The following is a 27,550-nucleotide window of genomic DNA, read 5'->3' as shown; positions in this document are numbered from 1 at the left end:
TTTATATTTCACATCCACAGCATCAATTATAGATTGCTTTTATGGTTTGAAGTTGTGTTTCTTGAATGTTTCACACTGTATATTATTATTTTAATTAGTTACATTCTTTGAAAAAAACTGGAAATTTATTCTGATTCCTGTTATTTTTTCTCTCTTGAACCCTCCCCCCACCCCCCAGTCTTTGGGGCAACAATCTGACAGATTCTTGTGCTGAGGATCTTGCCTCTGTTTTTAATCGCTCACTGACAGATCTGGACCTGACTGCAAACGAACTGGGAGATTCAGGAGTGAAACGACTGTCTGTAGCTCTGAGGAGACCGGACTGTAAAATACAGAAACTGGAGTAAGTACTAGACAGTGTGAGATTGTGTTTAGAATAACTGAATATTTAACAATATATTTGAGCACTGTTACTAGTATTAAAAAACACTGTCCATTATTATTAGTGTTAGCTATGAATAAAAGGAAACATTTAGTTTGATTCATGTTATTTCTCTCTCTGAACCCTAGGCTATTGGATGCCAGTCCCAAAGATCTTTGTGTCTCGGGTGTAGGGGAATATTGCGAGGTCTCCCCTCCTCCTCAGAGTTGGGTGCCTGTCCCCGGTCACTGTGGCCATTAATTTGCGAAAAAGAAAAAAGTGATTAGATGGCAAAAGTAAGGAAAAGGTCCTGGGGTCGCTCTGTTAATAACTGATGACATTAGCACAGTAGTCAGAGATGACCTTAGTTCAGAAGATCAAGATGTAGAATTAGTTTGAGTAGAAATAAGAATTAGCAAAGGTAACATGTCACTTTTTTATTCAATCATGGGATCCAGGCATCACTGGCTAGGCCAACATTAATTGCCCATCCTTAATTGTCCTTGGAAAAGTTGTGGTGAGCTGCCTTCTTGAACCAGAGCAGTCCATGTGGGAGTAGCTTATAGGCCCCTAATACCTTCACACTTTCGGACAGAATATACAGAAAAAAACATGTGCGCCTGTAAGAATGGTGCTGCAATAACCGCGGGTTATTTTAATCTTCATACATGTTGGATGAAGCAGAATGGCAAAGGTTTCCTGGAAGATGAGCTCGTAGAGTGTATTCAAGACAACTTCTTAGTCAGTATATCCTAGTACCCACCACAGAACAGCTATTTTAGACCTGGGAATGTTCAATGAGACTGGATTAATTAATGACATCTTAGTAAAGATGCCTATAATTAGCATAGTATGAGAGCAAGTTAGAAGTATAAAACCTGATAAAGGTTCTCCAAATATTTATATAGGAAATGAGAACTAAAGCGTGCACAGGTTTCTTCGAGAATGAGGCTGGGAAATTAATATTGGGAAAGGAGGAAATGGCAGAAGTGTTGAACAGGCAATTTGTGTCCCTCTTCACTGTAAAATACACAAGAAACATCCCAAGAATACTTGGAAATCAAGAGGTAAAAAGAAAGGAGGAACTTAAAACAATCAGGGTTCTGAGGGAAAAGGTATTAAGGAAACTATTAGAACCAAAGGTTGACAGGTCCCTTGACTTGATGGCTTTCATCATAGGGTCTTAAAGGAAGTGGCTGCAGACAGAGTAGATGCATTGATTGTGATCTTCCAAAATTCCCTAGATTCATGGAAGGTCCAGCAGATTGGAAATCACATGGGGAGAATGTATTAGATTTCTTTGAGGAAGTAACATGAAAATTGATAAAGGAGAATCTGTAGATTTGGTGCACTTGGATTTCCAAAAGCAATTTGATAAGGTGTGACATTAAAGATATAAAAGATAACAAGATAAGATTTTGTAATATAGGTAGTAGCATATTAGTATGTATAGATGATTGATTAGCTAACAACAAACAGAGAGTTGGGGTAAAGGGTCATTTTCGGTTTGGCAAACTGCTACTAGTGGAGTGACACAAAGGTCAGTGCTGGGGCCTCAAATACCTGTGTAAATTACTTGGGTGAAGGAACTGAATGCATGGTAGCTAAATTTGCTGATGGCGCAAAGGTAGGAAAGTAACTTGTCAAGTGGACATAAAGAGTCTATTAAGGGATTTAGAGGTGAAGTGAATGGGCAAAAAATTGGCAGATGGAGTTTAATGTGGGACAATGTGAATTTGTCCTCTTTGGCTGTAAGAATAAAAAAGCAGTGTCTTACCTGAATGGAGAAAGACTGCAGACTGTACGGTACTGAGGGATCTGGGAGCCCCAGTCCATGAATCACTAGGCATGCAGTGGAGCAAGTGATTAGAGAGACAATTGGTCTGCTGGCGTTTCTGTGGATGCTGTGGCTGAAGCAGTTCCAACGACTGTCTAGTAAACCGAAGATCCTGAGTGTGAATCTCAGTGGTGCCTTTACCCCAATTTCCATTCAAGGCTTTGAAATGTGATGTGTTTACAACAAAAATGCTTTGATGCACAAAAACCCAACAACCAAAGTGTCCCAACGGAAGAAATCAAGAATTGTATTAGATCAAGGGAAGAGATGTATAAAGTTGCCAGAAAAAGGAAAGGCTGAGAATTGGGAACATTTTAGAAATCTGCCGAGGAGGACATAGAAATGGAATAAGAAAGAAAAGATAGAATATGAGAGTAAACTAGCAAGAAACACAAAAACTGATTGTAAATGCTTATGTAGGTATGTAAAAAGGAAAATATTAGTAAAAATAAATGTGGTTCCATTTCAAGCAAAGTCAGGAAAATTTACAATGCGGAATAAGGAAATGGCAGAGAAATTAAACAAATACTTTGTGTCTGTCTTCACAGAGAAAAATACTAAAAAATCGCTCAGAAATAAAGGAGAATCAAGAGACTAGTGTAAACGAGGAACTGCAAGATATTAATATTTGTTAAAAAAAAAGCATTCGAAAAATTACTGGGACCTAAAGTAGATAAACCCCCTGAACCTGGTGTTCTACATCCCAGAGTGTGTTGAAGGAAGTGGCTGCAGAGATAGTAGATGCGTTGTTGATCATATTTCAAAATTCTGTAGCCTCTGGAATGGTTTCTGCAGATTGGAAGGTGGGAAATATAACCCCGTTGTTTAAGATAGGAGGTAGAGAGTAAACTGGGAACTAGAGATCTGTTAGCCTGACATAAGTAGTAAGGAAAATGCTAGATTCTGCAATAAAGGATGTGATAATAGAACACTTAGAAAATAATGGTAGCATTGGGCAGATTCAACATGGATTTATGAAAGGGAAATCATGTTTAACATACTTGTTGGAGTTTTTGAGGATGCAGTCAGCAGAATAGATAAGGGGAGACCCGTGGATGTGGTACAGTGAGGTAGCACAAGGATCACAGCCGCAGCTATACACAATCTATATCAATGATTTGGATGTGGTGATTAAATGTAATATTTAGATGTTTGCGGGTGACTGGAAATTAAGTGGAAGTGTGAGTTGTGAGGAGGATGCAAAGATGTTTCGATGGGATCTGGAGAGGATAAGAGATTGGCCAAAATTTGGCAGATGGAATACAATATGGAGAAATGTGAGGTTATCCACATTGGCAGGAAATAACAAATACAGACATCTGTTAAATGGTGAGAGACTGGGAAGCGTTGATCTTCCAAGGTATTTCAATGTCCTTGTTCATGACTCACTTAAAGCTAACATGCAGGTACAGCAAACAGTTAAAAAGGTAAATGGTATGTTGGCTTTTATTACAAGTGTATTTGAGTTTAGGAGTAAAGATGTCTCACTGCCTTGGTGAGACGGCAACAGGAGCATTCTATGCAGTTTTTGTCTTCTTACCTAAGGAAAGATATACTTGTCTTAGACTGAGTGCAATGAAGGTTCCACTAAAATAATTCCTGGAGCAATGCGTGCTGAGGAAAAATTAAATAGACTGGACCTCTATTCTCTTGAGTTTAGAAGAATGAGAGGTGATCTCATTCAGGCATACAAAATTCTTACCGGGATTGACAGTGTAGATGCAGGTAGGAGGTTGCCCCAGGCTGGGGGTGTCTAGAACCAGGGGACGCAGTCTCAGAATAAGGGGCAGGCCATTTAGGACTGAGATGTGCAGGAATCTCTTCACTCAGAGGGTGGTGAATATTTGGAATTCACTGCCCCAGAGGAGGCTCAGTCATTTAGTATGTTCAAGACTGGGATTTATAGATTTCTACACATTGGAAGCATCATGGAACATGGGGTTAATAAAAGGAAATGTTGTTGAAGTGGAAGATGAACCATGATCTCAGTGAATGGCGGAGCGGGCTCTAAGGGCTGAATAGCTGGCTCCTGCCCCTATTTCATATGTTTTTATTACAAGGGGAATGCATTGTAAAAGAAGTTTTGCTGCAGCTAAACAGGGCCTTAGTCAGACAGCATCTGGAGTAAACTATACAGTTTTGGTGTATTTAGTTAAGAAAGGGTATAATTGCATTAGAACCAGTTCAGAGAAGGTTCACTCCACTGATTGCTGGGATGAAGGGGTTTATTTTATGATGAAAAGTTAAGCAGATTGGGCCTATACCCGTTGGTGTTCAGGAGGCTGAGAGGTGATCTTATTGAACACAGAAGATCCTGAGGGGACTTGATAGGGTTTGTGCTGAGAGGAGTTTTCCTCTTGTGGGAGGAGAACTTAGGGACACTGTTTTAAAAAATAGCGGTCTCCCATTTAAGACTCAGATGAGAAGAAATTTTGTTAGTCTGTGGAATTCTCTTCCCAAGAGGCGAGTGGAGGCTGGGTCATTAAATATATTCAAGGCTGAATTAAGGTAGATTTTTGATTGACAAGAGAATCGAGGGTTACGCAGACCAACAGGAAAGCTGAGTTCAGGCCAGAATCAGATCAGCCAGAATCAGATCAGCCATCATCTTATCAAATGACGGAGAAGGCTTCGGGTCTGAATGGCCTACTCCTGCTCCTAGTTATTCTGTTCTTATTCCAACACGTTCTTCAGACTACAATCTGTGGCCAGTGATGGATAGAGAAGCATTATGTTTTGTGGACCCCAGAGGCCCTCCTGTGCCCGTTGACTAGGCCACTCGATCTCTCAGCTCCACCAACCATCCGCCCTGCCTTCAGGACTCCCAGCTGCAGCACTTCATCTTCCATTGGTGTAAGGATGGCAAGACCTGGACGCCAGCACTCTTAGTGGCTCCTTCCCTGACATCATGTGCTCTCTTCTACAAGCACATACATTTCTATGGTTACTCACCCAACAAAGGTACACATTAGTCTATGCTGATGTCAGCCTGGCTGTCCATCATGTCACCACAGAGATACCTCCTGCATGTGGACACTCAGTCTCGGCAGTGCAGGGTCAATTCTCACTGGCCAGGGCCTTCCACAGAGAGGCTGACATGTCTCTGACAGTCAATGCTGCTACCTGGGCATTCTTAGTCACATATAAGGCTGTACGTTTAACATTGGTGCTGCACTCACCTTGCCAGAACACATCAGGACTTTGATCCTTTTGTGTCACTGCAACCACGTGCCCCACACCTGCTCACCCCCAAGGCAATATCCACCCAGGCTTGCTTGGATTGACTGGGCCGATCTCCTCCTCCTGTCCTGAGGGAACAAGACCTCCCTCCGAGCCCGAGCAGTCTGGGGAAGCGCCTCCAGGGAGACATCAGTAAACCAGGGATGTTGCCTTCATAGCTTCCAGCAAGATCACAGCCATTATCCACAACCCGACCACAAACTTCATTCCTGAGTCACGGACCATCCTATGTCCCCCCCACCCCCGAGTGACATGGAGATACTGTGCTGCTGTCTTGCATCATTATCCCTTCTGTCAGTTAATCACACCGCAGATCCCATTCTGATCTCTCCTTGCCCGCAGATCCCCCAAACGCCGTAGCTTATAACCTGTCAATTCACTGCTATTTCCCACTTCTAATAACAGCTCAGACTTTAATATGATAGAATTCTTCATCAAGATGGAGAGTGATGAAGTTGATTCTGAGTCTAGGGTCCTGAATCTTAATAAAGGAATCTGCAATGGTATGAGGCGCAAGTTGGCTGTGATGTATTGGGAAAACGTTATTTAAAGGGGTGACGGTGGATAGGCAATGGCAAACATTCAAAGAGCACGTGGGTCAACTGCAACAATTGTTTATTCCTGGCATGCGCAGAAGTAAAACAGGAAGGGTGGACAAACCATGGCTTACAAGGGAATTTAGAGACAACATTAAATAAAAGGAAAAGGCATACAAATTGGCCAGAGAAAACAACAGACCTGAGGATTGGGAGCAATTTAGAATCCAGTAAAGAAGGGCCAAATAATTGTTTAAGAAGAGGAAAATAGAGCATGAGAGTAAGTTTGCGGGGAACGTAAAAACTGACTGTAAAAGTTTCTATAGGTATGTGAAGAGAAAAAAATTGGTGAAGACAAATGTAGGTCCCTTACAGTCAAAAACAGGGCAATTTATAATGGGGAACAAAGAAGTGGCCGCCAATTAAATACATACTTTGGTTATGTCTTCACAAAGGAGGACACAAATAACATACCAGAAATGTTGAGGAACTCAGGGTTTAGTGAGAGGGAGGAACTGAAAGAAATCGGTATTGGTAGGGAAATGGGTTGGGGAAATTGATGGGATTGAAGGCCGATAAATCCCTAGGGCCTGATAATCTACATCCTAGAGTACTTAAGGAAGTGGCCCCAGAATAGTGGATACATTGGTGGTCATCTTCCGAGATTCTATAGACTCTGGAACAGTTCCTACAGATAGGAGGGTAGCTAATGTAACCCCACTATTTAAAAAGGGAGGTAGAGAGAAAACAGGGAATTATAGACCAGTCAGCCTGACGTCGGTAGTGGGGAAAATTCTAGAGTCCATTCTAAAAGATTTAATAGCTGAGCACTTGGAAAACAGTGGCAGAATCGGACAGAGTGAGCATGGATATACGAAAGGGAAATCATGTTTGACAAATGTACTGGAATTTTTTGAGGATGTAACTGGTAGAGTTGATGAGGGGGAGCCAGTGGATGTGGTTTATTTGGATGTTCAGAAGACTTTCGATAAAGTCCAGCCTAAGAGATTAGCATGTGAAATGAAAGCACATGGGATTGGTGGTAGTGTATTGAGATGGATAGAAAACAGGTTGACAGGCAGGAAACAAAGAGTAGGAATAAACAGGTCTTTTTCCGAATGGCAGGCAGTGACTAGTGGGGTACCGCAGGGATCGGTGCTGGGACCACAACTATTCGCAATATATATTAATGATTTAGATGAGGGAACTAAATGTAATATCTCCAAATTTGCAGATGACACAAAGCTGGGTGGGAGGGTGAGATGTGAGGAGGATGTGGAGATGCTTCAGTGTGATTTGGACAAGCTGTGTGAGTGGGCAAATGTATGGCAGATGCAGTATAATGTGGATAAATGTGAGGTTATCCACTTTGGTAGCAAAAACAGGAAGGCAGATTATATTCGGAATGGCTATAAATTGAGAGAGGGGAATGTGCAGCGATACCTGGGTGTCCTCGTACACCAGTCGCTGAAGGTAAACATGCAGGTGCAGCAGGCGGCAAATAAACCAAATGGTATGTTGGCCTTCATAGTCAGAGGATTCGAGTACAGGAGCAGGGATGTCTTCCTGCAATTATACAGGGCCTTGGTGAAACCACGCCTGGAGTATTGTGTGCAGTTTTGGACTCCTTATCAGAGGAAGGATGTTCTTGCTATAGAGGTAGTGCAGCAAAGGTTTACCAGACTGACTCCTGGGATGGCGGGATTGACATATGAGGAGGAATTGGGTCGGTTAGGATTATATTCGCTAAAGCTCAGAAGAATCAAAGGGGGACCTCAAAGAAAGCTATCAAATTCCAACAGGACTTGACAGGGTAGATTCAGAAAGGATGTTCCGGATGGTAGGGGATCCAGAACCAGGGGTCACACTCTGAGGATACGGGATAGACTATTTAGGACTGAGATGAGAAATTTCTTCACCCAGAAATTGGTGAGCACTACCACAGAAAGTAGTAGAGGCCAAAGCATTGCATGTGTTGAAGGAGGAGTTAGATATAGCTCTTGGGGCGAAAGGGATCAAAGGATATGGGGAGAAAGCGGGAGCAGGATATTGAGTTGGATGATCAACCGTGATCATAATGCATGGTGGAGCTGGCTCGAAGGGCCGAATGGCCTACTCCTGCTCCTAGTTTCTATGGTTCTATGTTTAACTCTGTTTCTCTCTTCACAAATACTTGCCTGATCTGCTGAGTATTTCCAGTATATTATATTTATATTTAATTTGCAGCATTAATAGTGTTTTCTTTTTCCTTTATAAATGGATGTTGTGCTTTTGGAATGTCTCTTATTATTAATAGTATTCGTTAAAACACTGTGGATTTACCCTGATTCCTGTTATTTTTCTCCCCCTGTTCCTTAGTCTATGGGGTAACCGTCTCACTGATTCTTGTGCCGAGTATCTCGCCTCCGCTCTCAGTACAAACCGGTCACTGACGGATCTGAACCTGGTATACAACCACTTCACAGACCAATCTGTCCCCGCTTTCAGCCGACTCATCCTGACCTGTAGGACTCCAAATCTGATCAAGTGAGTGTTTGTGTTAATTTTTAGTGTAATAATTAGAATATAAATGGGATTTAAAATATAAATGGTCCTGAATCTATCAAACAGCAGCAATGAAAAGCGGATTGCCGCTGCTCGACAAGATTCTCCCGAACTGAAACTGCTTCATTTTCCTCCTGGGACCTTCAGCAGTGACCCCACCTCCCCGGGGAGCTCCACCCGAGCAGAGTCTAGACGGGTCAGGGGAGAGTGGTGGGGTCGGGGGGTTAATGCGGTCAGGTTGATGGCCAATGGGGCTGGGTCAGCGGCGTTGTTGGGTCGGGCTGTAGAGCCGGGGGTTTAGTCAGATTTGGTCAAGGACAGAGTTGGGAGGGTCAGGAGGTAGTCGGGTTGGCGGGGGTGTTTGGAGGGGTTAATCGGGTAGTGTGGGTGTAGTATGATGGTCAGTGGGGGGGTGGGGGGTGGGTGATTGGGGGACTCAGTTGTGGAGTTACCCGGGTATTAGTCCAGGTTTTACGGTCTAACATTTCCTGGGTAACTACCCGGGTAAGTCCTGTGGATTTGTCCCAAGTCTCCGATTCTTACCCAGAGTCAGAGACATTCACACAGGGTCCCGGGCAGCAGGGGTATTGCCCAGTGGAAATTTAAACCTCTGGGGCAATTCGCACGTAGGTCCGCGGGTCAGGACATCCCAGGGACCCGCTGCCCATCTTCAGCCATATGTCTGGTCTCTGATGACCCAGTGAGCAGGAGATTTGGCCCATTAACTCCAGTCTCCCTGTTATTGACACTGTTGTTCAATCTGTTTATTCCTGTTTAATCTTTAATCTGTTTCAGGCTGGAGTACAATCAGTTCAGTCAAAATGGAGAAAATCAGGTGAAGTTGCTGCAGGGAACCAGATCTGGACTGAGAGTGAGATGCGAACCTTAGGATTGATAAACATTCCTGTTCTCATTATAGGAACATTTTTAACCGAGTTTCTCTCCCTCCCCTTTAACCGGCCTCACTCCAGGTTTAAATCCTATTGGCCCTTTCCCAGTTTCCAGCTCGAGCTGAGTGAGTGTCATCTCCCATTGTGACGTCAGAGGCCCAGCCACAGGGTCACGAGACTCAGCCGCCCGGCCCCAAGGGCACTGCTTCTGCAGGATATCCGGTGCTGAATGTTCCCCAATGGGTCACTGGGGAAATGTACAGACAGGGAGGGCCCAGGGTGGGGATCAGTCTGGGCTGCAGTGGGACATTGACAATTACACTCAGTATTCCTGGGATTGGGGGTAAAGCCCGTAGGGCTCCCGCTCAGTATCACTGCCCAGTGACCCTGCTGGGAAGTGAACCTGTGTGTGTTCAGGGTGGGTACAGGGTCTGTTCAGCTGGGATAGATCCCACTGTCCAATAGAGACAAACACCCACTGCATGGGGTGTCCCAGAGAGAGTATCCTATTGGGGAGGTTCCAGCGGATTCTGTAACCGAGGGATTGGACTGAAAGTATCAATGCTTTTCTGTCGTCCCTAAGAAAGAAATCATCAGTTGTTGAAACAATGTGTTGAATTTAGACTCTGCCCTATTGATATTGCTGTAATTTACACACTGAAGGGTGAGTTTCTAAACAGCTGGAATGACAAAGAGGACTGGAGTGTGTCAAATAAAGCTGGTGACCTGGTAAATTCACCCACCCGCTCAAAGAGTAACAAGTTGTGGAAGTTAAGTGACCCAGTGGAAACTCCACTGCAGTAAATGGATAGGATCCATGTCGGGACCCACAGCCTGAAACTCTGCGGGCCTAATGCATGGGTTGTGGTCTGAACACAGAGCAGGATCACCAGCATTTAAACAGAGAGAAGATAGTTTGATGTTCTGGGTCAGGTTCCTTAAGATGTAACTTTGTTAGATTGATATTATTTTCCAGATACTGATGGGCCTGTTGTACATTACATTATTTCCTGATTTATTTTACATTCCCCATCATATACAGTTTGTTTATTCTCCCCTCACTCTGGTACAATAAATTGTGAAGTTTTACTGTGTTCATCAGGCTTCAAAAAATCAAGGAAGGGAACCAATAATTTGAAATCAGTAATAACCAGATTCGAACAACAGGCTCACACAAGAAACATGATCTGGTATTAGATATCTCCTGGGGCCACAGACTGACAGATCCAGGGACAGAGAGATAAGACTCTATGGTTTAATGTAAGGAATCAACTCAGAAATGTCAACATAATCACCATACAGTAATGAGAGATTAATACTGATACAGTGGAAAGAACAGGTAACAGGGACAAAAAAAACACACTTTGTAAAGGCTTTTACACGCTTTTATGATGTTGTCACTGACACCCAATTAACGCTGATAGCCCACAAATTGCAATGAGATAAGTGGCCCATTTAATGGAGTCGATTTCAACTATCAGGGGAGGATTGTGTATTGGGCTATGTTGCTGGACTAACAATCCTGGGGTTTTGCTGATAACCCAGAGAACATGAGTTCAGATGACAGTTTGAGAATTTTAATTCAGTTTAACAGAAGCTGTATTTTAAATAGAAACTGTTGTCATTGATCATTAATCTGCCCGAGTGTTTGTAAAGGAAACGTGCCCTCCTTATCTGGCCTGTTCTGTCTCTGACTCCAGATTCTCCAATGTGATTGGCTGTCATGTTCGCGGCCTCTGAAGTGCCCGAGTATTCCGCTTAGTTGTATCAAACTGTCACATCGATCATTCTAGGAGATACCCCAACAGCGACATCTCAGGGTAATTTGAGTCGACAATTACAGTGACTTCACCAGCAACAGCCACAGCTGGGAAGTGGGTGGAACTTGTCACTCGGGTGTAAAACTGGTGTTTCAGATCTTTGAAATGGAAATTGAAAGGTTTCTGTGAGTCCGCTGATTTCTAATGCCAGTTTCTCACCAGAGGAGCAAGTTGGTGGATAAATGTTCATGCAGACACCGGGGTGCTCCCCATATCTTCTTGTACTAGAGCGGCTGGGATGTGTTGTATCCACTGGAACAGACAGAGAGCGCCAGGGATTAACACCTCATCGGGGAAAGCAACAAACAATGAAAAAGAGAATCGGGCCGAGTCCAAAAAACCCGGCCGGTTTACTATATACCCCATTATGGGCAAAATCCCAAGACAAACCTCTTCTCCAATCAACAGTATTAGATCGACAGACTACGGAATGGATGAATTAGATTCCTGAATGGTTCATAAATGAATCTCCCCAATCTGATCTAAACTATAATTTTATAATGAGTGATCTAATGAATACTTTTTGATGGTGATAGACTGAGTTAGCAGCCTCTCATTCATTGTGCTACTTACCAGCCTATTAATTGTCTAATTAATGTTCCTGGGTGACCCTGTCTGTAACTATACAGAATAGGTCCTCCCGATCCACTCCAGCTCTACCCTCATAATTGTAAACACCTCAAATAAATGGTCCCTGAGTCTCCTCTGTTCCAAAGAAAACAACCCCAGCCGATCCAGTCTTTCCTCATAGGAAATGGGTGTCAAGGAGGACAAGGCTAGTAGTGCACTAATCCCCTCAGTGCATCTCGCTCTACAACATTTATTCAGCCCTGAATACTGGTGAGAATGACGGGTCAACTGGGGAGTGCAGCCAGAGCCAAACCCATGGTGCCACGGATTGTTCAGCTGACCGGGGGTGAGGAGGTGCAATAATTGGGGATTCTGTAGTTCAGGGAGACCGCTGGCCTTTCTGCGGCTGCAGACATGAGTCTTGGATGAGTTGTTGCCAGACCAACCACCTCCCCCCAACCCCCATGGTGGGTCAAGGCCACGCCGAAATCGGCAAAGGCAAAGAAAGCAATGCGCAAAAAGATACAAATAAAAATATGTAAGTTGTTGAATTCTGAGCTTGGAGGTTCTTCTCAGCATCACCACATCTCTCTTAAAAGAGCTGAGACCACAAGAAAATGGCACTTGCGGCCCAGCTCCTTCTCAATAGAGATCAGTAAGAAACATGTGCTACACCCGCGCTTTCTCTTTGTCAGATCTGAACAATTATTGTGTTGCGTCTCCTGTTTAATGGACCTAGAGCTAATCTTCTTCCCTATTATTCCCAAATTTCCCCTGTCCAATACAATGTGAACAATTATTGTGTTGTGTTCTTCTCTAATCTGTAAACTTCATTGTTCCGGAGTGTGGGAACATCTACTGGCCGGAACTGAGAACTATAACAGAGCGGCTCAGATTCACATTTACAGTCAGTGTTACAAAAACAGCCACAATGTGCAATGTAAGCAAATAGTTTCTGTCTGTTAATTATGTTGTATTGTTCCACATTTTATAGTGAGAAATGAATAGGATCGAGAAATAATAACGACATTGCTTCACTCCTTGGATTATTGTGAATTTACCATTTTATTCTTTACTAGACATTAAGCACCATTTCTGTCTGATTTCTCAGGTTTACATGACTGAAAAAAACAAACACAAATAGAATAAAAACTAAGCTGATGGCTTCACAGGAAATAAAAGCAAAAGAAATGGGGGTGAAATACAAACAGAATAAAATGAAATAAATCTGAAAATGCTGGACAGGCTGATCCTGAAACATCTTTGGAGAAGTTCGGGTTAATAGTTCAGGGCCCTGAACCTTCTCTAGACCTGAAAAGATAATCCAGCTTCTCCACACAGAGATTTGAACATTCGCCTCCTTTATTTTAATAATGTTTTATTTTGATTTCAGAGTTGCTTATTTGGTATTGAAATATTCTTTTGTAAATGCTATGGGCCCAAATCTTCCTGTCTCCGGATGGTCAGAAATGGGGTGTTTGTGAGAAGATGTGTGTTAGGAACTTGCGGAAGTCCTGACTCGGGGACTTTCCTTATTCAATGGGCCAAGGGAGCTGGACAGGATTTTCCTGATTCCACATCCTGGGTTGTTCTTCCCCGGTGTCTTGGGGATGACACTAGGCAGTAAATAGGAACTCTCTGCTTCTTTCTTGCCTGTGAGCTGTCTGATTGGGAATCTTCCTGTTAATCCTGTTTTATTGTCACATTCACAAGGTCTGAACTGCTGCTTTCTTTCCCATGGTCTCTAAGATTATTAACCAGGTTAGGAAGGAATCAGTGACCCTGACCAGTAACAGCCGTTTCCTAATGGTTATCCACAAGGGCGGTTCAGACACTCTCCTCACTTCATCATTAACGACCATACATAAAACATAAAAGATACAAAACTACAGCAACAACAATAACTTCCATTTATAGGGCGCCTTTAACAAAGTAAAATGTCACAAGTTGCAGGAGGGTTACAGACAAATTTGACACAAGAACAGAGTAAATAGGAGCAGGAGTAAACCACACAGCCCGTCAAGCCCGCTCCGCTATTTCATATGGTCAGGGCCAGGATTCCCTTCCCGCCATCCGAAGAGTTGGTGGTGAACACATTCCCGCCAACTCCCAATGCCCCGCAGCCATTTCACTCTGGGATGAGCGTCAATTGGCTGCAGGTGGAACTTCCGCCCCTCACTGGGAGGAAGTCCCGCCTCAGAGAGCTGCTGGCTATTCTGATTGGTCGAGAGCTCTCTGGTCCCTGAGGCTCCAGGAGTGGAAAGGACCGGGACTGGAAGTAGCTCCCAGAGCCTCAATCCCAACATTCCAGCAACAGGTAATTTCTGGGGCCCTCAGGGCGGGTGGGGGGCGGCCTTGCAGCTACCGGGCTTAAGGGGTGGGGGCAAAGTTTTTCTTTATTGGTTCATGGGGTGTGGGTGTCCCAGGAAAGAAAGAATTTATTGCCCATCTGTAATTGCCCCTGAACAGAGTAACTGACTACGCCACTTCCGAAGGCATTTAAGAGTCAACCACATTACTCTGGAGTAATGTAGGAGTTTGGATCCACATGTAGACGAGACAAGGTAAGGATGACGGATGAGAGATTTCCTTCCCTAAAGGACATTCGTGCACAAGATGGGTCTTTACAACAATTGACATTGGTTTCATAGTCACCATCACTGAGACTAGTTTCTATTCCAGAATTTGTGTAAGTAAATTCAAACTCCACCAGCTGCTGTGTTGGGATTTGAACCCGTATCCCCAGAGCAGTAGCCTAGGAATAAGGATTACTAGTCCAGCGACAATACCACTACAGCACCATACCCACCCCTGATGGAGGAACCTTCACTCCGCCCCCATCCCTCGCCCAAGGCCTGAACTGGATCATTGTCGGGCTTCCTCCAGACTCGGGAAGTCCTCCCGCCAGATTAAAAATTGAGGCTGGGCAGGAAAGGGCCGTTAAGGGAATATATTTAAGAAGGAAATTGATAGATCTCTGGACTCTAAAGGTGCCAAGTGTTCTGGGGAGAGAGCGGGAGGATGGCGTTGAGATAGAGAATCAGCCATGATCATACTGAATGGCGGAGCAGGCTCGAAGGGCCGAATGACCGCGTCCTGCTCCTATTTCCTATGTTTCTCAATTGGGGCAGGGGTGGGCAGCCCATCTGAGACCTCGTCCACCCCAGCATTAAATTGCTGAGAGATCGGGCAGGCGTGAATGCAGTGGGAAGCCTATCTGTGATACTGCCCGCTCAACCAGCCACCCCCTTCGGCCCCCTTTCCCTACCCGGCGAACCACCGACAAACCAGCCAGACACAGCATCAAATTCAGGCCTCTTTTATTGCAGCTCACAAGCTCTGGGAAGCTCCACCCGCTTTTACTCTTATTGGTCTAACAAGGTTGAAGGTTTTCTCTATCAGTGCAAACTAACTGTTTTAGTTTTATTTTCAGTAATATTACAGGCATTTAGAAATGTGCCTGATGAAAGAGCAAAAAAAAACTTTTGAGCAAAGCTGAGAAAAATACCTATAGGATTGGAAAAAAACAAAGATTAAAATCGTTTTTGGTTTGTCTTTTACCTGATTACAAAAAGTTGACACAGTTGTGCACATTTGGGAATGTTTGCTCCACCCTTTTGAATAGAAGCAGAGAAGTTCACCCTTTCCACTGACAGCACAGTGATTATTGAACTAAAAACTTCCCCTTTTAAAGATTTGGCTTCATCCCATTTGTTATCTTACAGGAAAAACTTTGTGAACAGGAGATATGGGAGTTATCCCTAAACTGATTGCAAAAACTTCTGTCTCTGATGTAAAACACCGGATTATGTGAATATTATTGGACGATAAATTCCTCCAGGGCTCATGCATGAGAGAGAAGAGTAATTAATGGGATGTCCCACTTAGAATATTGGAGCGAAATAACACCAACAAATGGAAATGAATAACCCTTCCTGGCTATAGTTGAATGGAATATATCAAGCTGTACGGATCTCTGTACATTTTAATAAAAGTCAGGAAAGGGTAGATGAAACTAGTAAGTTGAGTGCTTTATCTTGAGGTCTTTGTGTCTTTGCCTCTGAATGATTTAAGGAAACTCCTTTTGATAGTCTGCCCACTCCCTCGGGCATTGCAGCGCACGGGGGGAGATAAGCAAATATCTACAGGCAGATGCCACCCCCTCCTCCCATCACCCCCTTGCCCCTAAACAACTTCTGGTAAGATTACCTAAGAGTGAATAGCGGCTTGTATTAGATGGCATGATATTGGCATTTCGGTATGCGTGTGCAGATATGATATGTTAATGTGCAGTAACTAACATGTGGAAATGTATGATGCTCCTGCACTGAAGAATGGGCCCCAGACTTGCTCAGATACTTGGCAACAGAACCACATGAATGGATTAATGTGATCAGTAGCGTGATAAAACATTATAAATCACCAAGGCATAAAATAGATATTCCACAGAAAAAATCAGGGTACAATTAAACACACCGGTATCTACCAGGAGGAGGAAAATTTAAATGAAAAGGGATTTTGATTTAGAAAATATCCACAAGGTGGATGCAGCTGAAGACAGCTGGAGAATATTTAAAGTCCATGCATAAACTTCTGTTTGAACTTTAAGTACTTAGGACATTCCAATAATTTAGAATTGTGTGAGTGATGTGCAGGTGGAGAGGATGAATCAAAGTCAATAGTTACCACATTTTACTGGAAAAGGTTTTAAATGTATTCTTGGGGGCAGCTCAAAGGTTTGTGTTGTTGATTTTGATAATTTTAATACCTTTAGTATGTTATCTACAGTTTGTAATCAAGTAATTAGGAAAAGAAGGTTATAGGTTAGAAATAGATGGATTAACCAGAAATCTGTTTGTGAGAGGGCTAATTGTTGGGAGGGCTATTTTTCGAAGAGGTGACCAGGTGTGCAGATGAGAGCAATGCAATTGACGTAGTCTATTTGGACTTCAACAAAGCTTTCAGCTTTCTTCCAGTTGTTCTATTTAGGCCTCTCTCTCTCTCTGTCTGTCTGAATTTAGTTCCTGAAATGTTCACTGACTATTGCTCTTATGATCAAAAAATTGCCGGCAGTGTTCCTGCTCAGAATGGGATTATTAAGGAGCGGAATAGGGTCAGTTTATGAGCTCGGTCCAGGGCTCAGTTCCCCTCTGACAGCGCTGACCCACTGACTGTGCGGCGATCCCTCATTCCCAAAACTCTGACAGTGAAGCGATCCCTCATTCCTGACCCACTGACTGTGCAGCGCTCCTGTTTTCCTGACGCTTTGAAAGTGCAGCGGTCCCTCATTTGTGGCCTACTGTGTGTGCAGCTCTCCCTCTGTTTTGACCATCTGACAGAATAGCGCTGCCTTATTCCTGACCCTCTGACAGTGCAGCGTTCCCTCATGCCTAACCATCTGACACTGCAACGCTTGATCAGTCCTGACCCTCCGACAGTGCAGCACTCCTCCAGTCGTGACTCTAAGAGTGCAGCACTCCCTCCGTCCTCACTCACTGACTGTGCGGTGCTCCCTCATTCCAGAGCCTCTGACAATGAAACGCTCGCTCATTCCTGACCCTCCGACTGTGCAGCGCTCCCTCAATCCTGAGCCTTTGACAGTGCAGCAGTGCTGCAGCCGTGACTCTCTGACATTGCAGCGCTCTGATTTTCCTGATCCCCTGACAATTCAGCACTACCTCATTCCTGAGCCACCGAGAGTGCAGCGTTCCCTCATGCCTAACCCTCTGACAGTGCAGCACTCGATCAGTCCTTACCCACTCTCAATGTCGTGCTCTCTGAGTTCTCACCCAATGACAGCACAGCATTCCATCGGTTTTGACCCTCTGACAGCATACTGCTCCCTTATTCCTGACCCTCTGAAACTGCAGAGTTCCCTCATGCGTTACCCTCTGACAGTGCAGCGCTCGATCAGTCCTGACCCTCTGACAGCGCAGCGCTCGATCAGTCCTGACCCTCTGACAGTGCTGCGCTCCCCGAGTCCTCACCCACTGACAGGACAGGGCTCCTTCAGTCGTGGGAATCTCACAGTGCAACACTGCCTCAGCCCTGACCTTCCGACAGTGCAGCGCTCCCTCAGTCCTGACAGTCTGACAGTGCAGCAACCTCTCAATCCTGACCATCTAACTGTGAAGCTCTCCCTCAGTCCAAACTCTCTGACAGTACAGCACACAGTTAGCCCTAAAGCTTTGACAGTGAAATGCTGCTTCATTCCTGACCCTCCAACAGTGCAGCGCTCCCTCAGTCCTGACAGTCTGACAGTGCAGCACTCTCTCAATACTGACCATCTATCTGTGCAGTGCTCCCTCAGTCCAAACTCTCTGACAGTGCAGCACACACTCAGCCCTGAAGCTTTGACAGTGAAACGCTGCTGCATTCCTGACGCTCGACAGTGCAGCGTTCCTTAGCCCTGTCACTTATACATTGCAGAGCTACGTCAATCCCTGCCATCTGACAGTTTAGCGCTCCCACAATCCACATCCTCTGGCAATGAAGTGCTCCTTCAGTCCTGACCCTCTGACAGTGCAGTGCTCCGCCAGCCTTGACCCGTGTCAGTGCAGAGCTCCTTCAACACTGACCTTTTGACAGTACAGTGTTGTCTCAGTCAGTACCCCCTGACAATGCAGCACCCCCTGTTTTCTGTCCCTCTGACAAAGCAGAGCTCCCTCATGCCCAAACCTGTCACAGTGCAGTGCTCGATCAGTCCACCCTCTGACAGTGCAGCGCTCCCCGATTCATGACCCCCTGACAGTGCATCGCACCATCAGCCCTGACCATATGATGCTGTAGTGTCACCTCAGGCTTAGCTTCTGACCGTGCGGCGCCCCTCACTGCTAACCCCCTGAAAATGTAGCGCTCCCTCAGCCCTTAACATCTGACAGTGCAGTGCTCATTCAGTCCTAACCATCTGACAGTGCAGCGCTCCCTCAGTCCTGAGCATCTGACAGTGCAGCGCTCCCTCAGTCCTGAGCATCTGACAGTGTAGCGCTCCCTCAGTCCTGAGCATCTGACAGTGCAGTGCTCTTTCAGTCCTAACCATCTGATATTGAACGACTCTCTTACGCCTCACCCACTGATAGTGCATCTCACTATCAATCCTGACCATATGGCAACACAGCGCTCCCTCAATCCTCATGCACTGACAGTGTATCGCTCCCTCAGTCCAAACCCTCTGACAGTGAAGCACTCCCTGATTCATGGTCCTCAGACAATGTAGCGCTCCCTCAGCCCTGTCCCTCTGGCAGTGCAGTGCTCCTTCAGCTCTGACAATGCAGTCCTACAACAGACCTGACCCTCTGACAGTGCAGTGCTCCAACAGACCTGACCCTCTGACAGTGCAGCGCTCCTCCAATCGTAACTCCCTAAGACTGCAGCACTAACTCAGCCCTGACCCACTCACATTGCAGAGCTCGCTCAGTCCTGACATCTGACAGTGCAGAGCTCGCTCAGTCCCGACCCACTGACTGTGCAGCACACCCTGATTCCTGACCCTCTGACAATGTAGCCCTCCATCATGCTTAACCCTCTGACAATGCAGCGCTCGCCCTAACCCTCTGATACTGCAGCACTCCCTGATTCCTGACCCCCTGACAACGCAGCCCTCCCTCATGCGTAAACCTCTGACAGTGCAGCGCTCTATCATTCCAGGACCTCTGACAGTGCAGCGCTCCCCCATTCCCGACCCGCTCACAGTGCATTGCTCCATCAAGCCTGACCCCATGACTCTGCGGTGCCACCTCAGGCCTGGCCTCTGACTGTGCAGCGCTCCCTCAATCCTAACCCCCTGAAAGTGCAGCGTTCCCTCAGTCCTGAACATCTGACAGTGCAGCGCTCTCTCAGTGCTGACAATCTAGCAACGCAGTGTTCCCTCCATCTTCACACACAGTGCAGGGCTCCCTCAGTCGAAATCCTCTGACAGTGCAGCAAACCCTCAGTCCTGGTCCTCAGACAAGGTAGCGCTCCCTCAGCCTGTCCCTCTGAAAATGCAGTGCTCCTTCAGGCCTGACCCGCTGACAATGCAGCCCTCCCTCAGAGCTGACCCTCCGACAGTGCAGCGCTCCTCCAGTAATTACCCACTGAGTATGCAGCAGGCCCTCCGTCCCCACCCACTGACTTTGCAGAACTCTCTCAGTTCTGACCCACTGACTGTGCGGCGCTCCCTCATTCCTGACCCACGATTGTGCGGCGCTCCCTCGTTCCTGAGCCTCTGACAATGAGGCGCTCCCTCATTCCTGAACCTCTGACAGTGCGGCGCTCCCTCATTCCTGACCCACTGACTGTGCGGCGCTCCCTCATTCCTGACCCACTGACTGTGGGCGCTCCCTCATTCCTGACCCACTGACTGTGCGGCACTCCCTCGTTCCCCAACCTCTGACAGTGAGGCGCTCCCTCATTCCTGACCCACTGACTATGCAGTGCTCCCTCAAACCTGACTCTCTGACAGTGCAGCGGTACTGCCGTCCTGATTCTCTGACATTGCAGCGCTGCCTCAATCCTGATCCTTTGACAATGCAGCGGAACTGCAGTCCTCATCTCTGACAGAGCAGCGCCCCCGTATTCCTCTCACAATTCGGCACTACCTCAGTCCTGACCATCTGACAGTGTCCGACAGGCCTCCTCATGGAACACCAGGGTTTTATGATTCACAAGTCTCATTTCTACACGGACTGGGAGATTAGAAAACGGCTCAAGACGCGAAGGTCATGAGTGATTCCGAGCAGTTCCCCCATGCTTTGTACCGACTATTGTGCCTGATGTTTTGTACCGGCATGTAACAAGGTTACACGTGCCCAGCTATGGTGACCGAGGGTCTAAGTTGTTGTACATGAGAGTTGTCCATGGGGTTCGGTGTGAATGCTCAAACACTGCCCGCAGCCTCCATGACTGAAATGATTATCTTCTCCTACCAGCTTCTTAACTCGAGAATGCATTTCATTTAATCCATTGGCACAAAGCTTGGAAATACAAATAAGTTATCCAGATCAGTTGAATAATGTTGATTTGTTAGATACTGAAGAAACTTCTAAAGCCGGTGAACAAGATGGTTAGAAATAGGTTGAAATGTATTTTAATAGAGAACCAGGTTGGGGGGAAAAGCAGCGCCTTCAGCTCATGTACGTTAATGGGATTTGATTTCATTCAGTTTTATCTGTGTAAAGCGACCGCAATAGGGCTCGAATCCACATTCTCCTCATAACGTTGCATGATAAACGGGGCTTAAAAGCCGAATCTATTCGGCCTTGAGACAAGCCAAACCTCCAGCAAACAATTGTGAATAAATGTTATCGATACATTCAAGACCCTGACTCACAATGTAAGTAGCGCACTTTGCCCCAGAGTCCTCATCCACTCCTGAAGCTGAATTCTGACTGTTTTCTATGAATCTTGTTTGTTATTGTGTTGTTTTAACAGGAAAACACGATGTTCACATTGGGAAAGCAGCAGACACCGCACGGCAGGAAGTTGAGGAAATGTTTTCAATTTCACAAGAACAATTTATTTTCGCCGTAGTAGAAATACAGTCAATATAAATTAGAACAGGGGCGTTAATTGAACTCGAGTTAGGACAGGAAACATGGGTTCGGTTTTTCACTTTTCTAGCCAATACCCGAATAACGGCCCAAACAGATTGAACCGCCTTCTTCAGCTCTTCCCTGAATTCAGTTTGTGTAGCTGCATGAAGACACGTGTTTGTACAGGGACACAAAAACATCAGCATCTAACCTGATTGAGGAGCGATGTATGTGAAACATATATAATCGGGTCGGTAATGCACGGCTAGGTTGTGAGTTACAGAACAGACAGCGGCTGTCAACCGCAACACTATAAAACTGCCTGATATAATGAACAGGTAAATAATGGATTTCCTTCCGTTTTCCACCTCTAGATCATTGTGATTCTTAGTGTTGTGAGCCCGGAGTTCCCTGCGGGCTCTGGGAGCTGTTAAATTGCATCTGATTGTCAATTGAATAACAATATGAAAACAAAAGGAAGTAAAAGAGTGAAAATACTTCCGATCCCATAGTCCGCTACCCGGCAGGTGATAAAAAATAAATCCCAGCTTGGGCGGAAACCCCCGTGAACATTGTTAATGATCAGTTTGTGTTCATAGGCAAACCAGAATTGGATATTCTCCAAATAGTTCAGCACAAAGGCCGTTATTAAGGTCACTGTAGCAATTTTGACAACGCAACACTTTATTTTAACCTTCTGACAGCACATAGATAAACAACGGTCAAAACTGAAGGAGACTGTAAACCACACAGACGTATATAGGCCATTTTTATTCATGTACATGTTTAACTTGCCGACGGCAGTGTAGGAGAGGAATGAGTGTGGGAAGAATTTTCTACATTGAATCACTTGACTCCTCAACTTCCACAGCCGAACCTGGATGTCTCTGCATCCCTTTACATCACCCCATCGAGTTTCAGTTTGCACAGAAGGTTTGGTTTCCAAATTTCAGTTTTAATTTTTGTTTCCTTAGGATATGGGAGGATCAGATTTCTTTCTCTGTTTCCTTTTTCAGATTGGGCCTGGCTCAATAAAATAAAACAAGCTTTGAAAGGAGAGATTCCATCACAGGAACTAATCGAGAGAATACCTTCCGCTGCATTTGTGGTGTGTTCTATTATCGAGAGTAGCAAGTTCCTTGCAGCAAAGTCTAGTTTCTCAATACACGTTTCTACAGAGCACTTCCGCTACCAGGTCAACGTGCCATGTTTTCCTTTCACTGATCCACTCTCCGCGAGACTCTCTCTTGGTGGGATGCTGCGTTGTTGTTCAGCCTATTAAGTTGCATGTCGATCAGAGCTATCTTGCATCTGTTATCGACCAACTTCAAATTGTCAGTCTGATTCATGCGCATAGTCCTGACGTTCCCGCTTGCGAATCGACGAGTTGACATCTCCTATATTTTAGTTTGTTTCATTTATTTGCCTGGTGCAATGGATTCTATCAACTTGTTGTGGAGAGACTCTAATCTTGAAGCAGCTGGGCTGTGGTGGGTCAGCACCTTAGTAGTCGGGCGCTGCCCGATGTGAGGTGGTTGGCGAATGACCAGAGAGATACGATTGTCCATCCCGCCGCCAGAGGCTGCCTGTAGCACTCGTTCGTTATGGCAATCAAATTGGAGTTATCACTCATAGCTACTGTTTCCCGTGTTGTGTTAACATTCTGCAATGAAAATGGGGTGCCCTGTCTCCAGGGATCCAGGTTTGGCAAAATGTATGTAGATCTGGGCTGCCCAAACGGCAGGGTGCGACTCTAGACCTCCCCGGTTGAATCTGCATCAATGCTGAAGACTGCGATTGGCACCAGCTTGGTTGCAAAGGTAGCCAGGAATGTGCCATATTCAGACATCAATCTGCCTTTGGGTTCCAGTCCAGATATTTTGACAGGGGTTATTCGCATATTCTTTAGCTCTCCCGAGGCATCCATATCGCAGTGGAGCTATTGTCCCACAGCTGCGAGTTCGGTTCCTGAGTCCACATGGCAGTGGGCCTGGACACGGCATGTCTGGGGCTAACCCGCTCTGTGTTTCTCTGAAACTTCAGCCTGGGGCTGTGAGGAACCCGTTTCCATGGTCACTGGGAAGATGCACAGTTGAGAACTTGCTCATGGAGAGGCCCTGCACCGACAGAGGGAGATTTACACATTTCTCATTGTTGTAAGCCAGCAGTGTGGGCTGAAAATGAGATGACATTCAGCGCACAAAAGCAGAAAGCATGCTCACTCTCTTCACCCACACATTGGACACATCCCATCAATCTGTTGGATGCATTAATTTCAATTAAACCGGAAAAAGGAACAGGTGTACCATGCATCTACGTCAAAGCCATTAGAGTTATGGGGTACAAAGTAATTAATGGAAATTGCCCATGTCTACATATATAGAACCAGAATATGTCATCGCACTGTGTGAAGCTTCATTTGCTCTGGATATCATAGAGGGGGTATAAGTGAAGACAAAGCATTTCTGAAGACGATCAACAAAGACAGGTGAGAGTTTCTGCCCTTGACATCTAGGCTGCATTTGACCGAGTGTGGAATCAAGAAGCCCTAGCAGAACTGGAGCCAATGGGAATCAGGAGGAAAATGCTTCACTGTTTGGAGTCATACCTGGCAGAAGCTGAGCTGGGCGAACCATTGTGGCTACAAGAGTAGGTCAGAAACTATGAATCCTGCAGCGAGTCACTCACCTCCTGACTCCCGAAAGCCTGTCCACCATCCACAAGGCACAAGTCAGGAGTGTGATGGAATACTCTCCTCTGGCTTGGATGAGTGCAGCTCCCACAACATTCAAGAAGCTTGACACCATCCGTGGCAAAGCAGCCCGATTGCTTGGCACCCCTTTCACAAACATTCACTCCCTGTGCCACCGACAAACAGCAGCAGCAGTGTGTACCATCTGCAAGATGCACTGCAGAAACTTACGAAGGCTGTTTTGGCAGCACCTTCCAAACCCACGACCACTCCCATCTAGTTGGACAGGGCAGTAGACAGATGGGAACACCACCACCTGGAAGTCCCTCCCAAGCCACTCGCATTCCTGACTTGGAAATACATCTCCGTTCCTCCACTGTCGCTGGGTCAAAATCCTGGAACTTCGTCCCTAACAACACTGTGGATGTGCCTACACTACAGTGAATGCAGCAGTTCAAGAAGTCAGTTCACCACTGCCTCCACATGGGCAAATGGGGATTGGCATTAAATGATCGCCTTGGCAACGATGACGGCATCCCGTAAAATGAATAAAAATGTGATAAATTTTATTTGCATCTTATAATTATTTTTTGTTGATAGTAAATTAAAAATCCAAAATCCTTAGGCATCGACTCCAATTTGTTCCAACCCATGAATATTCCAACCAGCTGTGCGAGGTTTTGTGCACCCCTGTCCAGTTGTTGTTGTTGTTCCTGTGTATCCCTGTCCAACTGTGGTAGCCGTAGGTACCCCTACTTCCACTGTGGTAGCCCTAGGTTCCTGTGTGCATCCGTGGTCCCCCTGTGTATATCTGCTCAGAGGTGCTAGTACCTGGATATACCTGTCAGCGGTGTAACCTGGTCAATTTGTCCATGAATGTCGTCTTCTAGGGTCGTGTTCATAAGATTTATGTGGTTATGGGAACTCGTAATACACCGTCCAAACAAAGTTTACCCCATTCACAGAATTGGAACGGAGCTTTCCGGAGCCGGAGGGCGGTCGCTTTCCATCCAAATGTATCCGAAAGAGAGTGATCTCCTGCCGAAAATTCCGGGAAGGAAATTCGGAAGTTGAGTCAGGAATTTAAAAAAATGTAAAGTATATTTTTTCCCTCTGTGACTTGTATGGCTTTGAACGTTGTGACACTTGCTGAAGTGAGTGCAGTGGATTCAACATTTCGCTGCCTCTCTTAACATTTTCTTCGAGCTGAGACCAAAAACATGGGTGTTTACATCGTTTCGATGTTATCAGCTTCGCCTGACACGTGAAAGGCCCCTTATTACTTGAGAGAAATCTGCTTCCGCATGCGGCGGCTATTCATAGGCTGAATGCAATTGTCCTTCATCCACAAATGTGATCTGACATGTTAACTGTTTTGAAAATGCACTTTTCTGAATCGAAATCGAACCAGAACCGCGGAAATCCTAACCATTAGGCCGGCAGGGAAGGATACCTAAATGTCGTTGAAATGACGAAAGGATCATTTGGATGTGCTTTTGATTTTGTGCATTAAATGAAAATTAATTTTCATTATTTAAAGATCTGTTTACGTGTTCCTCTATTCTTGTTCATTTATCCGGCTGCATCTGACTTCAATCTGGAAGGGCTTTTTTCTGCCTATTTAATTCTCCTTTACATTTCAAATACATTGAAAAATAACCCACAGGTACACATGCAGTTTTCGAGAATAATGAACTATAAAAATCTTCCCAGATCAGACCACATTCAGCCGAAATGAGGAAAAATACAGATCCATGCAAGCAGCAGAGTGTTGAAACGCATTTAGATCCAGCAGATCAAGTCAAAATCACATCGCGAGTCTCGCGCTGAGAATTGTTTTGAGCCGATATCAGGGTAATTTGCGCTACCCCATAGTGTGGTCATGGCCTAGTGGTTAAGGCGATGGCCTACAAAGTCCATCAGGGTTTCCCTGCGTAGGTTCAAATCCGGCTGGTTACGCGGTTACATTTGCTCCATCAGTTTCAGTATTTGTCTAGGTTAATTTATGATGTATTATACCTGACGTGGAATGCTAACCGCACCGAGAACAACAGGAGATATTCCCTCCCATTATTGTTCATCTGCGTATAATTACGAAATTTCTGCCATAAATTCAGCAAATTAGTGACATGTTTCCTTCTGGTCCCCTCTCCCTTTGTCTCAATTACTCCACGTCTAATTATACATAACAAAAAGAGAAAATGCTGGAAAAACTTAGCTGGTCTAACAGCGTCTGTGGAGAGGAAAAAAAAAGTTTCCACTTCTCATTAGTTCTGAAGAAGAGTCAAACGGTCTCGAATCGTTAACTCTGTCTTACTCTCCACAGATGCTGTCAGACCTGCTGGGATTTTCCAGTAATTGTTGTTTTTGTTTCAGATTTCCAGCATCCGCAGTATTTAGGTTTTAACTTAGTGTTTAATTGACTGCCGCTCTCTTCCAGGAATGCCTACCTTGCTGAAGTACTGTTCTTCACTCCGACAGGATTTCCGCGAGTCTCTTTTCCCCTTTTCACCTTCATTGCTTTCCATTTCCCTTCTGGTGTTTGACAAGGTGTTCAGTAAAACTCGCTTTCACAGCCATTCTTCCTTCCTCAGTGACTGTCCCCGCCTCCAATTTACCCCTCGTGGTTCCAGCTGAAGCTCCGTCCCTCATGTTTTGAAACCGCCCAGGGTTACAGGTATCCCCGGGACATACAACCCTCCTTGGGCTGCTGTTCTCGCTGCATCCTGAGATCCACACTCAGTGCCGTGCGCTGTTATATGATCACACCCGACCTTTCCATCCAGCACCACCGAATTACCCTATCTCAAAGCTGTCCTTGTCCCCAGTTTCAGTGTATTCTTCCCCTCATCCGAGGCCTTAAAAATAAACCTTGTCTCTCTATTTCAGGTGCTAAGCGGCGCAAGCTCCAACAAATCATTGATATGAAAGCCCAGCCAGGACCCTCCACCACCCCTTTGGCCCCATCCAGTCTTCCAATCCCAGCCCCGGCCGTGTATTCACCATGCCCTCTGACCTTCCCCTCTCTGATGCTGAACGTTCAGTGCTCAGTAAAGGACTGAGGTTCATACCCTTACGCCCTTGCCTCAATGAATTCTGGGCTCGGCACGATGCTGAACTCTTCTTCCGGCGCCTTCGTCTCCGTGCTTACTTCTTTGGGCAGGAGTCCACCACCCCCACACCAACCCCCGCCCCCCCCGCTCACCCCCACCACCTTCAAAGGATCTTTTCACCCGCCTTGAGTATTCTCCCTCCACCTGGACGCCTCCCTCCGGCCTCTTACCTGCTCTTGATCTTTTCATTGAGAGCTGTCAGAGTGACATCGGCCGTCTCAATTTCTCTGCTCCTCTCTCTCACTCTAACCTGTCTTCTTCTGAAGTTGCCGCACTCCATTCTCTCAGGCCCAACTCTAACTATGTTATCAAATCTGCTGACAAAGGTAGCGCTGTTGTTGTCTGGTGCACTGATTTCTACCTCGCAAAGGCTGAGCGCCAACTCAAAGGCACTTCCTCTTACCTCCACATGGACCATGACCCCACCACCAAACG

General features: G+C 45.6%; 1 protein-coding gene and 1 non-coding gene across 2 annotated transcripts in view; both read left to right on the top strand.

Moving 5' to 3' along the window:
- Positions 1-9,407, top strand: part of LOC144686331 (NACHT, LRR and PYD domains-containing protein 3-like) — a 57,606-nt gene extending 48,199 nt beyond the window's left edge. Inside the window, 3 exon segments of the mRNA XM_078551412.1 lie at positions 179-343; positions 8,333-8,500; positions 9,314-9,407. Coding sequence (XP_078407538.1) covers positions 179-343; positions 8,333-8,500; positions 9,314-9,407 — 427 coding nt within the window.
- Positions 9,408-25,878: 16,471 nt separating this feature from the next.
- trnac-aca (transfer RNA cysteine (anticodon ACA)) lies at positions 25,879-25,961 on the top strand. The gene has a single exon. It is a non-coding gene; the product is annotated as a tRNA-Cys (tRNA).
- Positions 25,962-27,550: the final 1,589 nt, after the last annotated feature.

This window comes from Cetorhinus maximus, chromosome 11 (genome assembly GCF_964194155.1).
Source record: "Cetorhinus maximus chromosome 11, sCetMax3.hap1.1, whole genome shotgun sequence".
In the NCBI taxonomy this organism is placed as follows: Eukaryota; Metazoa; Chordata; class Chondrichthyes; order Lamniformes; family Cetorhinidae; genus Cetorhinus; species Cetorhinus maximus.
Note: the sequence above shows the minus strand (reverse complement) of the source record. Positions and strands in the feature narration are given on the sequence as shown.